Raw genomic sequence first — 12,371 nt, forward strand, 5'->3', positions numbered from 1 at the left:
GGAAAACAGCAGAGAGCAGCTGTTTCTGCAGAGGATCAGTCTGTAAACTAAAAACGGCTGAATTTCCTCAGAATATACCGAACAATCAACAGTATCATGCTGATGTGGACAGAACGTGTTAGAGCAGTTATACAGTTTATTTTTAAGGTGTGTTCAAAGCCTGTCACTAAAGGTTTTATAAGTTTAAAAATGTCATTTTACAGACAGCATGATCATAGAACAACCAAGAGCAGAAGGTGTGGATAAGACCGCATGAGTTGTCTAATGAGTGTAAAAGTTTTTTTTTTGTTTTTATATACATAAATGCAGTTCTTCATTATTGCATGTTTTCTTTAGTTTTTTTTTTTTTTTTTTTTTTTTTGTGAAACGGACCTTATTACATTTCACTAAGCTAAATAAAACGTGTTTATTATTTCCAGCATCTTAGTTAATAATAGTTATCTTTAAAATTTTCACACATAACAAATATGAAGGATTGACAATAAATCCTCAGTTTTACCAGTTTTCTGGAGTCCAGGTGTCTCCTTCCTGTGAGGAGGAGTTTATGCAAAACCTGAACCTTTATTTAACTGAACAGACAGAGATCAGTGGACACATGCAGCAGTTTAACAAGATGGACAGTAGAACTGTGATACTGCTTCTGACCGTCTGCTGGGCAGGTAAAGACTTTAACTAAAACTAGCAGCTTTAAGCAAGAGACCACATTATTATTTAGTTAATCTAAACTTTCTTTAAGTGAGGAGATTTCAGTGGATTCACACTAATAATCACATCAGCAACAGTGAATATTCTGATGAATGATGGAGATGATGTTACTTTGTGTTTCTACAGGTGTGTACAGTATTGATCTCATCCAGCCAGAATCAAAGGTTGTGCAGCCTGGACAGTCTTTGTCCATCACCTGTCGAGTTTCTGGTTATTCTTTGACTGATAGCAGCTATGGAACAGCTTGGATCAGACAGCGAGAAGGAAAACCTATGGACTGGATTTTACATGTGTGGGGTGGTGGAGGCTTCTACCAAAATAATGCCCTAAAAAACAAATTTAGTGGCAGCAGAGACACGTCTGCAGGAACAATGACAATAACAGGACAGAATCTTCAGCCTGAAGACACAGCTGTTTATTACTGTGCACGTTACCAAGCCACAGTGATGCAAAACATCCACATCCTGTACAAAAACTCATTAACCAGCAAGATGCAGTCAGGCACAAGAATGTGAACATGAATAAAGTCGGTGTGTGTATTACTGTGTAACAACCACTGATGGAGCATCAAAAACATGTTTCTTTTAGAGATTATTATTATTATTAAATTTATTTAAACATTTTTCAGTTGTAATTTTTTTTCTTTCTGTGATAAATGTTTATTTCATGTTCTGAAGAAAAGTTTAACCCTGTTTCATATTTGGTTACAATAGTTTACAATGTTTATACTTTTCTACATTATAATTTTATTCATATATATTATTAGTTTATTACATACAATGAAATATAACAGTCAACAATAGAGACTAAAAATAGTTTTGTGGGATTAACTTAACCTTTTTCATCCCCTGAGACAGAAAAAAATGTGTTATATATTCATACCAAACAAATCTAATCACCAGTAAAAAAGTCATCACTGATTTTAAAAATCTGAATTCGGTGTTATCTCTGCAAGAGAAACCACATAAAACCACTTTGTCCTCCTTCTGATTCTGGCACTTTTCAAGCCCTACATTGAAGTCTTGGTGTTATCACACCGTGTTGTATAATTATGTTTAACAACAACATTAATTATAAATGCTGGTCATAAATGATGCTATTGTACAACATTTTGTTTTGACAGCTTTTATATTATTTCAATCATGATATGATGACAGTGTGATTATAATTAGGAGATTTAAAGGCAAACGTAAAATTCAAAACAGTGTCCTGCAGATGTTCCAAGAAACTTTTTAATACATTCAGTCTGCAGTTTTGTGAGAAGATCCAGAAATCCAAAAACAAACAAAAACCAAAGAAAAAAAAAAGACTACCCTTTAATACAAATTTAAATTTCCCCCAGAGACAATTAAAGTATATTTAACTTAATTTCATCATGCATATCTATCTGTGCTGCATGTTTACCTTTTAAACCTGCAGAGGGAGGTCTATGCAAACTCTTCCTCTCTTATAAACTCTCCATTATACCGTTTATGCACTAAGACAGTTTTAAACATTTCTAAGACATCTGTCTTAAAGTGCTAATGTCCAGTATTTAATCACAGAATGGAAAAAGCAGCAATTTGGAGTTTATTTTTTGTAGCCACCATTTAGGGTGAGACAATTTATTTAGTTTATTTACTTATTTATTTTGTTTTAATTTTATGTTTGAATTTTTTTATTTCTTCTGTTGGATAATGATTATGTTATGCTTTCATACAGGAGTCTGGAGTGAGATCAAACTGGGCCAGTCTTCATCTCAGGTCAGAAGACCTACAGGGACAGTGAAGATGTCATGTGTCATATCTGGGTTTAAAATGACCAGCTACTACATTTACTGGATATGACAGAGACCAGGGAGAGCTCTGGAGTGGATTGGAAGGATGAATGCAGGATCTAACTCTGCTATCTATGGAAGTTCCATTCAGAGTCGTTTCCTGATGACTGAAGATGTTTCCAGCAGCACTCAGTACCTGGAGATCAGGAGCCTGACAGCAGAAGATTCTGCTGTTTACTTCTGTGCTCGACACACAGTGACTGAAAACAGAGAAGAAGCTGCACAAAAACCTCCACAGACAGTAAAAATCGACATGATCTTCTCTTCTGAATTTCATCTGCACTTGTTAAATTGATTTTCAGAATATAATGTCATTCATTACATGAAGTAGTTTAGACAAGAAAAAGAAACTAAACATGTTTCACAATGAGATTAGAAAGAGAACAAAAATAAATGGAACATCAACAAGATAAAACCACTTTTCTTATGTGCATAAAAATGTTTTAAACGCAGTAAACAGAAAATTGTTGCAGTTTACATAAGAACATTTGTTTTTCTCCAAATGCTTCTTTAAAATTTTATTTTATGCTAATAAGAAACAGATCCTACACACCAACACAGCTCTCTAACATTGAGTAAAACTAGTTGGTTAATAGTTTCAACATCTCAGTTAAAAATAGTGTTCAGATCAACATTTTCCTGAAACATGTAATTAATTAAAATAACTGCTGATAGATCCTCAGTTTTATCAGTTATTAGAGTCCAGTTTTCTCTGTGAGGAGGAGTTTATGCAAAACCTGAACCTTTATTTAACTGAACAGACAGAGATCAGTGGACACATGCAGCAGTTTAACAAGATGGACAGTAGAACTGTGTTACTGCTTCTAACCGTCTGCTGGGCAGGTTGAGTTTCACTAAAACTAGCAGCTTTAAGAAAGAAACCACATTATTATTATTATTATTTTTTTTTTTTCCGTGATTCAAAGTAAATAAATAAATTAATTAATCACATTATCACGAGGAGCCTTACCCATAGGCCTCCCCCTTGGCAGAGCAAATTTGTTCAGCACGATACAGCAACCAGATTATCATTTTGCTTGCTATGATGCTGGACAGGACAAGTTAAAAAAAAAAAAAAAAAAAAGACCACATTATTATTTAGTTGATCTAAACTTTCTTTCAGTGAAGAGATTTCAGCGGATTCACACTAATAATCAGCAACAGTGAATATTCTGATGAATGATGGAGATGATGTTACTTTGTGTTTCTACAGGTGTGTACAGTATTGATCTCATCCAGCCAGACTCAAAGGTTGTGCAGCCTGGACAGTCTTTGTCCATCACCTGTCAAGTTTCTGGTTACAGTAACAATAACAGGACAGAATCTGCAGCCTGAAGACACAGCTGTTTATTACTGTGCACGTATGAAGCCACAGTGATGCAAAACATCCACATCCTGTACAAAAACTCATTAACCAGCAAGATTCAGTCAGGCACAAAAATGTGAACATGAATAAAGTAGTTGTGTGTATTACTGTGTAACAACCACTGATGGAGCATCAAAAACATGTTTCTTTAAAGAGTTTTTAAAGAGTTTCACTAAAACTAGCAGCTTTAAGAAACACGATTATTTAGTTGTTTTAACTGAACTTTTGGTTTCATATTTCTTGTAATGAATTTATTATCATAAAATTATTTTCTGTTTTTTTCAGACTTCGACAGAATCTGAACTGGAAGTTCCCACAGACTGACCTCTACAGCCTCTAGATTTGACTTCAGCAGCTCCTGGATGGCCTGGATCAGACAGGCTCCTGGAAAAGGACTGGAGTGGATTGCTATTATAGAACATGACAGTGTCTGTGTCTGGAGCAAATAAACACCCGGATAAAGGAGAATTTTCTACAATTAAATGAAGACAAAACTGAGATTATTCTGTTTGGTAGCAAAGAGAAGAGGGTCAGCATTGGCAAACACCTGGAGACTCGGGTTCTTAAAATCACCGACCAAGTTCGTAACCTGGGAGTGTTGATAGACTCTGACCTGACTTTCAGCAGCCACATCAAAGCTGTCACTAAGAAGCTTTTTACCAGCTCAGAAACATCAACAGAATTAAAAGTTTAGTCTCCCAGAAAGACCAAGAGAAACTCATCCATGCATTCATCTCCAGTAGGCTGGATTACTGTAATGTTCTTTTAGCAGGACTTCCTAAAAAGAGCATTAAACATCTGCAGCTCATCCAAAATGCTGCTGCTAGAGTTTTAACCAGGACGAAGAGATCTGAACACATCACACCAGTTTTGAAATCTTTACACTGGCTTCCAGTCAGTCACAGAACAGATTTTAAAACTCTTCTGATTGTTTACAAATCCCAGAACGGTTTAGGCGCAGAAGACATCTGTGATATGTTCAGAGAATATAAACCTAGCAGAGCTCTTAGATCCAAAGACTCTGGTCAACTAGTCCAGACCAGAGTCCAGACTAAACATGGAGAAGCAGCATTTAGCTGTTATGCTGCAAACAAGTGGAACAAACTGCCAGTGGAGATTAAACTTTCCCCAAATGTAGACATTTTTAAATCCAGTTTAAAAACATTTCTTTTCTCATGCGCCTATGCATGAAATCTGCACGGTAACTTTTTTAACTTATCTTGCTTTTAATCATTTTAATGTAATTTATTATTTGGGATTATGTGTTGATGCCTTTTACTATTCTAAATATCTGTAACACCTTTGTTTTATGTAAAGCACTTTGAATTGTCCTGTACATGAAATGTGCTATACAAATAAACTGCCTTGCCTAGAATCTTCAGTCCAAGGTCAGTTTATCATCTCTAGAGAAAACAGCAAACAGCAGGTGTATCTGCAGATGAACAACCTGAAAACTGAAGATTCTGCTGTTTATTATTGTGCTCGATGAGCAAGTGACAAAAATAAAACAACAAATGGCTCCTATGTAACCATATAGTAGAAAAAAAAAAAAAAAAAAAAAAAAAAGAATTACACGAGTTAGTAGAAGGAAAACCTAAACAGGAGAGCCAGCCGATGGTCCGTTTTTCTTTTTTTTGGCTAATTTGTACTGTTTGTAATAAAAGGGAAAATCATTTTATTATTTTGTTACATTGTTCATGTTGTTTTGCCAAAAAAAAGTTTAAAAGTCAGTCAATAAAAAATCTTTTATTATACAAAAACTATATATATACTGTGTTTATTAATAAATAAATAAAATTATTGTGAAATTTCAAGCAGAAAGTACCATTTTCTACATTGGTCATACTTGCCTGGATTTACTTGGTATCGGATCAATAACAAATTTTACAGCATCGTCCAGCCCTCGTCACAGAGCAGAACCAGTCGTGCCAACTGTGATACACAGCAGAACGGATGCAGCAGCAGATTCCTGCCCAATTATAAGGATGTGTGGTCCGCAAATACTAACAAGTAACACCTGGTGTGTGCAAAGTGAGAAGGAGATTAAGACCTGAAAACCTCTCCCACCAAAATAAGTTTAGCTTGAGTTGTTACTGCTTATTGATGATGGCAAAAGATGTGCGTGTGTGTGCTGCTTTGAGATCTGTGCCTGCCTTGACAGTGAGGTTATGTTTCAAAGCTCAGTTTCGAGAGGGAGAGTATGAGGGAAAGGTGGAGAAGTGAAGGAGTTTATGGAGGTGAGAGTGAAAAGCGTCAGGATGCTGCCCACCAGTGTCAGGATAAACAGAAAAGATAAATGTCCCTGTGTTGTTAAAGAAAAAAGAAATGACTCACATTCAGAGTAGACCGCTTGACAAAGAGATCTGTTCTGTTGTTACAATGTCATCTATTGTCTCAACTATCTATAGATTTAACTGTGGAAGTTACAAAACAGGATTAAAGTACCTCAATAGTATGCAGTAAGCAGTTTAATTCATCACAATCACAAACTGTCAATGTGTCACTTTGGCAAAACACTTCATCAAACTCGCCTCCAGTGATGCATTGCTGGTGTATGGATGTGTGGTGCTGGTTAGAGAGACCTGATCAGAATTACTAGATTGTATGTTCAAAGTTAATCCAGAATCCTTCTTGTTAATCCATCAAGTTTTCAGAGACTTTCCCATTTACTGTCACCTCAGTGATTAAGTTCATGCCAGCATGTTTTTGTTGAAAAATAGAAAAAATTATGGCTGAACTTCAAATGCAATTATCCCTATACATTAGAGTTCATAGTAAAAGCTGCAGATCTTCTGTTAAAGCTCTAGAAGTCAGAACAAGATGAACTGTTTCTTTTTTCCAAGCACAAAAATTCTTCAACAGGACATTTGTAAGTAATTTTTTAGCACAGGCGTGCCCAAGTCCGAACCTCGAGTTCTACCATCCTGCAATGTTTAGATGCAACCCTTCTCCAACACACCTGAATCAAATGACTGGCTCGTTTCCAGGTCTCTGCAGAGCTGAATGACCTGCAGATGACATCTGATTCAAGTGTGTTGGAGAAGGGTTGCATCTAAAAGTTTCAGGATGGTAGATCTCGAGAACCGAACTCGGGCACCCCTTCTTTAACACATTATTTTCCTTCATTCTTGATTTACAAAATAATGTCTGCCTTTCATATTTGATTGTGTTTTTTGTACACAAAGCTCTAAAAATATCGACAACCTGTAACCCCTTTTTTTAAAGTTACCCTTTATTCAAAGTGTGAGGTGGAGCAAATGCAAATCTCAACTTACTCCATATTATTTAAGTCTCTACAAACCAAAGCACCAAACAGACATACAACACATTTCCACAATGACTTTAACTGGATGTGTAACACTTCTGCTTACAATCATTTCTGGTGAATATGACTTCTGCAGTCCTCTGTTTTTGTCACATCCGCACCCGGCTCTGCTGCGGACACACCCACTCCAGCCAGGCATCATCGTAGCCGATCCCCTGAATACTAACCTGTTACACCTGTGTGCAATCTGGCCACCAGGCTTTAAAGATCCCAGCTCCCCGTTCATTACCTGTCGGACCTCGTTTCCACGTAGATGGACTCTCCTCCTTGCCCTTTCCCGGTCACGACTTCACAAGATCTCCGTCTCGATTCCAGTTGGACGTTCCAAGATCCTCCTGTTCAGTTAAGCTTCCTGTTCACGATTTGGAATAAATCTGTTCTTACACTCGGCTTGGTCTCTGTCAGGTCCTTCTTAAAACAGAAGGTCCGACCATAACCGAAAGAACAACGGATGGCTTCCTCCACGAATCACTTTTCCGGCGATCCCAAACAATGCAGCGGTTTCCTGCTCCAGTGCTCCCTCCACATCGAAATGAATCCTGGCAAGTACCCCACGGATCGGGCTAAAATAGCCTACGTTATTTCCCTGCTTTCAGGACCAGCGCTTCAATGGGCGGATGCACTTTGGCAGCAAAACAGCGCGGTGACGCAAACCTACGCCCCCTTTACACGTCACTTTCAGGAGGTGTTTGGGATTCCCCCCGGGGATACCACCACACAGGAACGCCTGTTTCGCCTTCGGCAGGAAAGCACCCCCATCACCGAACATGTGTTGATGTTTCGCACCTTGGCGGCAGCCAGTGGATGGAATGAGACCGCTCTCCTCACCCATTTCCGAATGAGCCTGGAACCATCACTCCGCCTCCAACTCTCTTCCCAGGACGACACCATCGGTCTGGAGAGGTTTATTCAGACAACCATTCAGGTTGCTCACCGGAGGGAGAGCTGCTTTCGGGACCTACCACCCGCCACTGCTGCCACAGCCACGGAGGGCTTAGAATCCATGCAGGTGGATTCTGTACGCCTTAACCCCACTGAGCGCCGAAGACGCCTCACGACTGGTCTTTGTCTATACTGTGGCCAGGCTGGCCATCGTATCAACACCTGCCACGTTCGGCCCCCACATCCTCGGGTGAGTCTGGCCTCAGCCTTTTCTATCTCTGCAAAACCCCTTACCATACCGGTCACGTTGTGGTCATCTTGTGGTTCCCTGACAGTCACGGCCCTCCTCGACTCCGGGTCCGAGGGGAACTTCATCTCCGACTCCCTAAAGCACCGCCTTCAGATCAGATGTCATCGCTGCCCGTCTCCCCTCAGCATCCAGACCATCACCGGTAAAAGACTTACTCAGCGATCCATTCACTTACAGACCCCACCTTTGTGTCTTGGTGTGGGTTGCCTCCACAGAGAGGAAATCCAACTTCTGGTGTTGGATCACTCCCAGGTCGATGTCATCCTCGGACGGCCGTGGTTAGAGCAGCACGCCCCCATCCTTTCCTGGAAAACGGGAGAAATTCTCCAGTGGGGTTCGGATTGTTATCCACACTGTTTTCCCCAACTACCACAAGCCACGAGGATCACGATAAGTGCCACCACAATCGAAAGCCCTAACCTCCATTCGGAGCAACATTTCCCCACCGAATATGCATCATTCCAGGATGTGTTTTGCTCCCGCCGAGCAGCGCAGTTGCCACCTCACCGTTCCTGGGACTGCGCCATCGAGCTGCTTCCCGAAGGCAAACTTCCAGCTGGTCGCATATATCCATTATCCATACCTGAAACTAGAGCCATGGAGGAATATATAGCGGAAGCCCAGGCTCAAGGGTACATTCGACCCTCCACGTCACCGGCTGCTTCTAGCTTTTTCTTTGTAGAAAAGAAGGACGGCGGACTGAGACCATGCATCGACTACAGATCCCTAAATCAGATAACGGTGAAATTCAGATATCCCCTGCCGTTAGTTCCTGCTGCCCTGGAAACCATGAGAGATGCTAAAGTGTTCACAAAGTTAGATCTCCGTAGTGCCTATAACCTTATTCGGATCCGCCACGGAGATGAATGGAAAACGGCGTTTGTGACACCCACTGGCCACTACGAGTATCTCGTCATGCCCTACGGGCTTGCCAACGCCCCCTCAGTCTTTCAAGGGTTCATGAACGAGATCTTCAGAGACCTCCTCAACCGCTTCCTCATAGTGTACATCGACGACATCCTGATCTTCTCCCCCGATCTCCCTACACATATCCGCCATGTCAGACAAGTCCTCGAACGACTCAGAGCCCATCGTCTTTTCTTGAAGGCAGAAAAGTGCACCTTTCATCAGACAACAGTCGACTTCCTCGGTTATGTGGTAGGACCTGAAGGCGTGAAAATGGACAACAGCAAGGTGCAAACAATAATAGACTGGCCAAAACCTGACACCATCAAAGCCCTTCAGCGTTTTCTGGGGTTTGCAAACTTTTACAGACGCTTTATTCTGAACTACAGCGCCTTGGCCAGCCCCCTCACTTCCATGCTCAAGAAGGCTCCTCACACTCTTTCCTGGTCCGCCGAGGCGGACAGCGCCTTCGCTTCCCTGAAGCAAGCATTCACGACAGCGCCAGTACTACAGCATCCAAATCCAATGTTACCTTTCTGTGTTGAAGTCGATGCTTCCACCTCAGGTGTAGGAGCTGTCCTGTCACAGAGGTCGGGAGATCCTCCTCGCCTTCGTCCTTGCGCTTTCTATTCCAAAAAACTCAGCCCAGCGGAACAGAACTACGATGTCGGGAATCGTGAATTGTTGGCCATCAAACTCGCCCTCGAAGAATGGAGACACTGGCTAGAAGGAGCACAACATCCTTTTGAAGTCCGCACGGATCACAAGAACCTGGCCTATATCCGTGAAGCAAGACGATTGAATCCCCGACAAGCAAGGTGGGCTCTCTTCTTTACAAGATTCCATTTTAACATAACTTATATTCCAGGCTCTAAGAATCGGAGAGCTGACGCCCTATCCAGACTCCATGAAGGGACAGCATCACCTGAGGAGCCCGAGCCTATCTTGCCCTCCAGGTTAGTAGTTGGCGCCATCCAGTGGACCCTGGAGGAACGAATTCGAGAGGCGTCACATGACCATCCTGCACCACCTGACGCTCCTCCGGATCGGCTGTTTGTTCCCCCTGATCTGCGGCTCTCCCTCATCGAGTCGGCACACGCGAGTCCCGGTACGGGGCATCCAGGTACTCAAGCCACCCTAGCTTTGTTACAACCCCGATACTGGTGGCCAGGAATGGCAGTCCAGGTGCGCCACTTCATCGCAGGCTGTGCAGCATGTGCCCAGACCAAGAGCCCTCGGCAACTTCCATCCGGAAAACTACAGCCTCCTCCAATCCCACAGAGACCCTGGTCCCACTTAGCCGTCGACTACCTTACAGACTTGCCAGCCTCTCAAGGTAAAACCTGTGTTCTGGTGGTGGTGGATAGGTTCTCGAAAGCCTGTAAACTAATACCGTTTCCCAGTATTCCCTCAGCTGCGGACACCGCCAGGGGCATCTTTGAACAGGTTTTCCGAAACTTTGGACTCCCAGAAGACATCATCTCAGATCGTGGACCCCAGTTCATATCCCGGTTTTGGCGGTCGTTTCTCCGACTACTGGGGGTTACTGTCAGTCTGTCTTCAGGGTATCATCCACAGACGAATGGACAAGCGGAACGGAAGATCCAGGAGGTGACTCGTTTCCTCCGTACGTTCTGTCACGAGCATCCCGCTCAATGGAGCGAATTCCTGCCATGGGCTGAATATGCGCAGAACTCCCTGCGTCAAGCATCCACGAGACTGACTCCTTTCGAGTGTTTTTTGGGTCAGCAACCTCCGCTCTTTCCCTGGAATGGCGAGATGTCTAATATGCCAGCAGTGGATGACTGGTTCAAACGCAGCGAGCGGGTATGGAGCCAGGCCCATCAACATCTGCAGCGGGCGGTTCGGCGCTACACCGACCAGGCCAATCGGAGGCGTTCTCAAGAACCTGCCTTTAAAGTTGGAGATCTGGTGTGGTTGTCGACACGGGATATTCGATCCCGCCACACATGCCGGAAGCTGAGTCCCAAATTCATCGGTCCCTTCAAGATCATCACTCGCATAAGTCCGGTGGTGTATCGCCTGGAATTACCAGTCACCTACAAGATCCATCCTGTCTTCCATGTGTCACTGCTAAAGCCTTATCTCTCTCCTATTGCTCCTCTTCCCACAGACTCGGGTGCGGCGGCGGTTCCCCCTCCTCCGCCTCCTCTCCCGCTGGATACGGAGGATGGATCGGTTTACGCCGTCCGGGGCGTGCTGGACTCCCGGCGCCGGCGAGGGCGGTTAGAGTACTTGATCGATTGGGAAGGCTATGGACCGGAGGAGCGGTCTTGGGTGCCCCGGCGGGACGTCCTGGACCCGTTCATGCTCCGGGAGTTCCATCAACAGCATCCCAGTCGGCCCCGCCCCGGTGGCCGGTCCCGTCTTCGCCCCGGTGTGGCTCGTGGAGGGGGGGGTACTGTCACATCCGCACCCGGCTCTGCTGCGGACACACCCACTCCAGCCAGGCATCATCGTAGCCGATCCCCTGAATACTAACCTGTTACACCTGTGTGCAATCTGGCCACCAGGCTTTAAAGATCCCAGCTCCCCGTTCATTACCTGTCGGACCTCGTTTCCACGTAGATGGACTCTCCTCCTTGCCCTTTCCCGGTCACGACTTCACAAGATCTCCGTCTCGATTCCAGTTGGACGTTCCAAGATCCTCCTGTTCAGTTAAGCTTCCTGTTCACGATTTGGAATAAATCTGTTCTTACACTCGGCTTGGTCTCTGTCAGGTCCTTCTTAAAACAGTTTTCTAGTTCTTTGTTTTCTGCTCTCATCACACTGCTTTTCTTCCAGGTGTTTGCAGTCAAACTCTCACAGCGTCTGAACCAGCGGTAAAGAGACATGGAGAATCCCACAAACTGACCTGTACATATGCAGGAATATCTGATGGCTCTGCTGATATCAGCTGGATCAGACAAGCTGAAGGAAAAGGACTGGAATGGGTTGCCTACATTTCTGCTCCCAGTGGAGGCACTAAAACTTATTCCTCATCTGTCAAGAATCGCTTCACTATTTCTAGAGACAATGACAAGGATCAAGTGTATCTGCA

The 12,371-nt window shown here is 43.2% G+C and overlaps 1 protein-coding gene across 15 annotated transcripts in view; it reads left to right on the top strand.

The window, feature by feature from the left end:
• The window catches only part of LOC121655986 (hemicentin-1-like), a 176,290-nt gene that overhangs the window by 67,017 nt on the left and 96,902 nt on the right, over positions 1-12,371 (top strand). For 2 of the 15 annotated variants that reach the window (XM_042011001.1, XM_042010992.1), the window contains exons 1-2: positions 610-659; positions 832-1,143. The exons of 11 other annotated variants lie outside the window; for them this stretch is intronic. In XM_042011001.1, the coding sequence (XP_041866935.1) occupies positions 614-659; positions 832-1,143 (358 nt within the window). In that variant the 5' untranslated portion in view covers positions 610-613. Of the gene's footprint in view, positions 1-609; positions 660-800; positions 1,144-12,371 lie in introns of those variants that run through there. 2 more of the 15 variants (XM_042010974.1, XM_042011052.1) reach the window with 2 other exon arrangements.

This window comes from Melanotaenia boesemani, chromosome 2 (assembly GCF_017639745.1).
Source record: "Melanotaenia boesemani isolate fMelBoe1 chromosome 2, fMelBoe1.pri, whole genome shotgun sequence".
NCBI classification, from domain to species: domain Eukaryota; kingdom Metazoa; phylum Chordata; class Actinopteri; order Atheriniformes; family Melanotaeniidae; genus Melanotaenia; species Melanotaenia boesemani.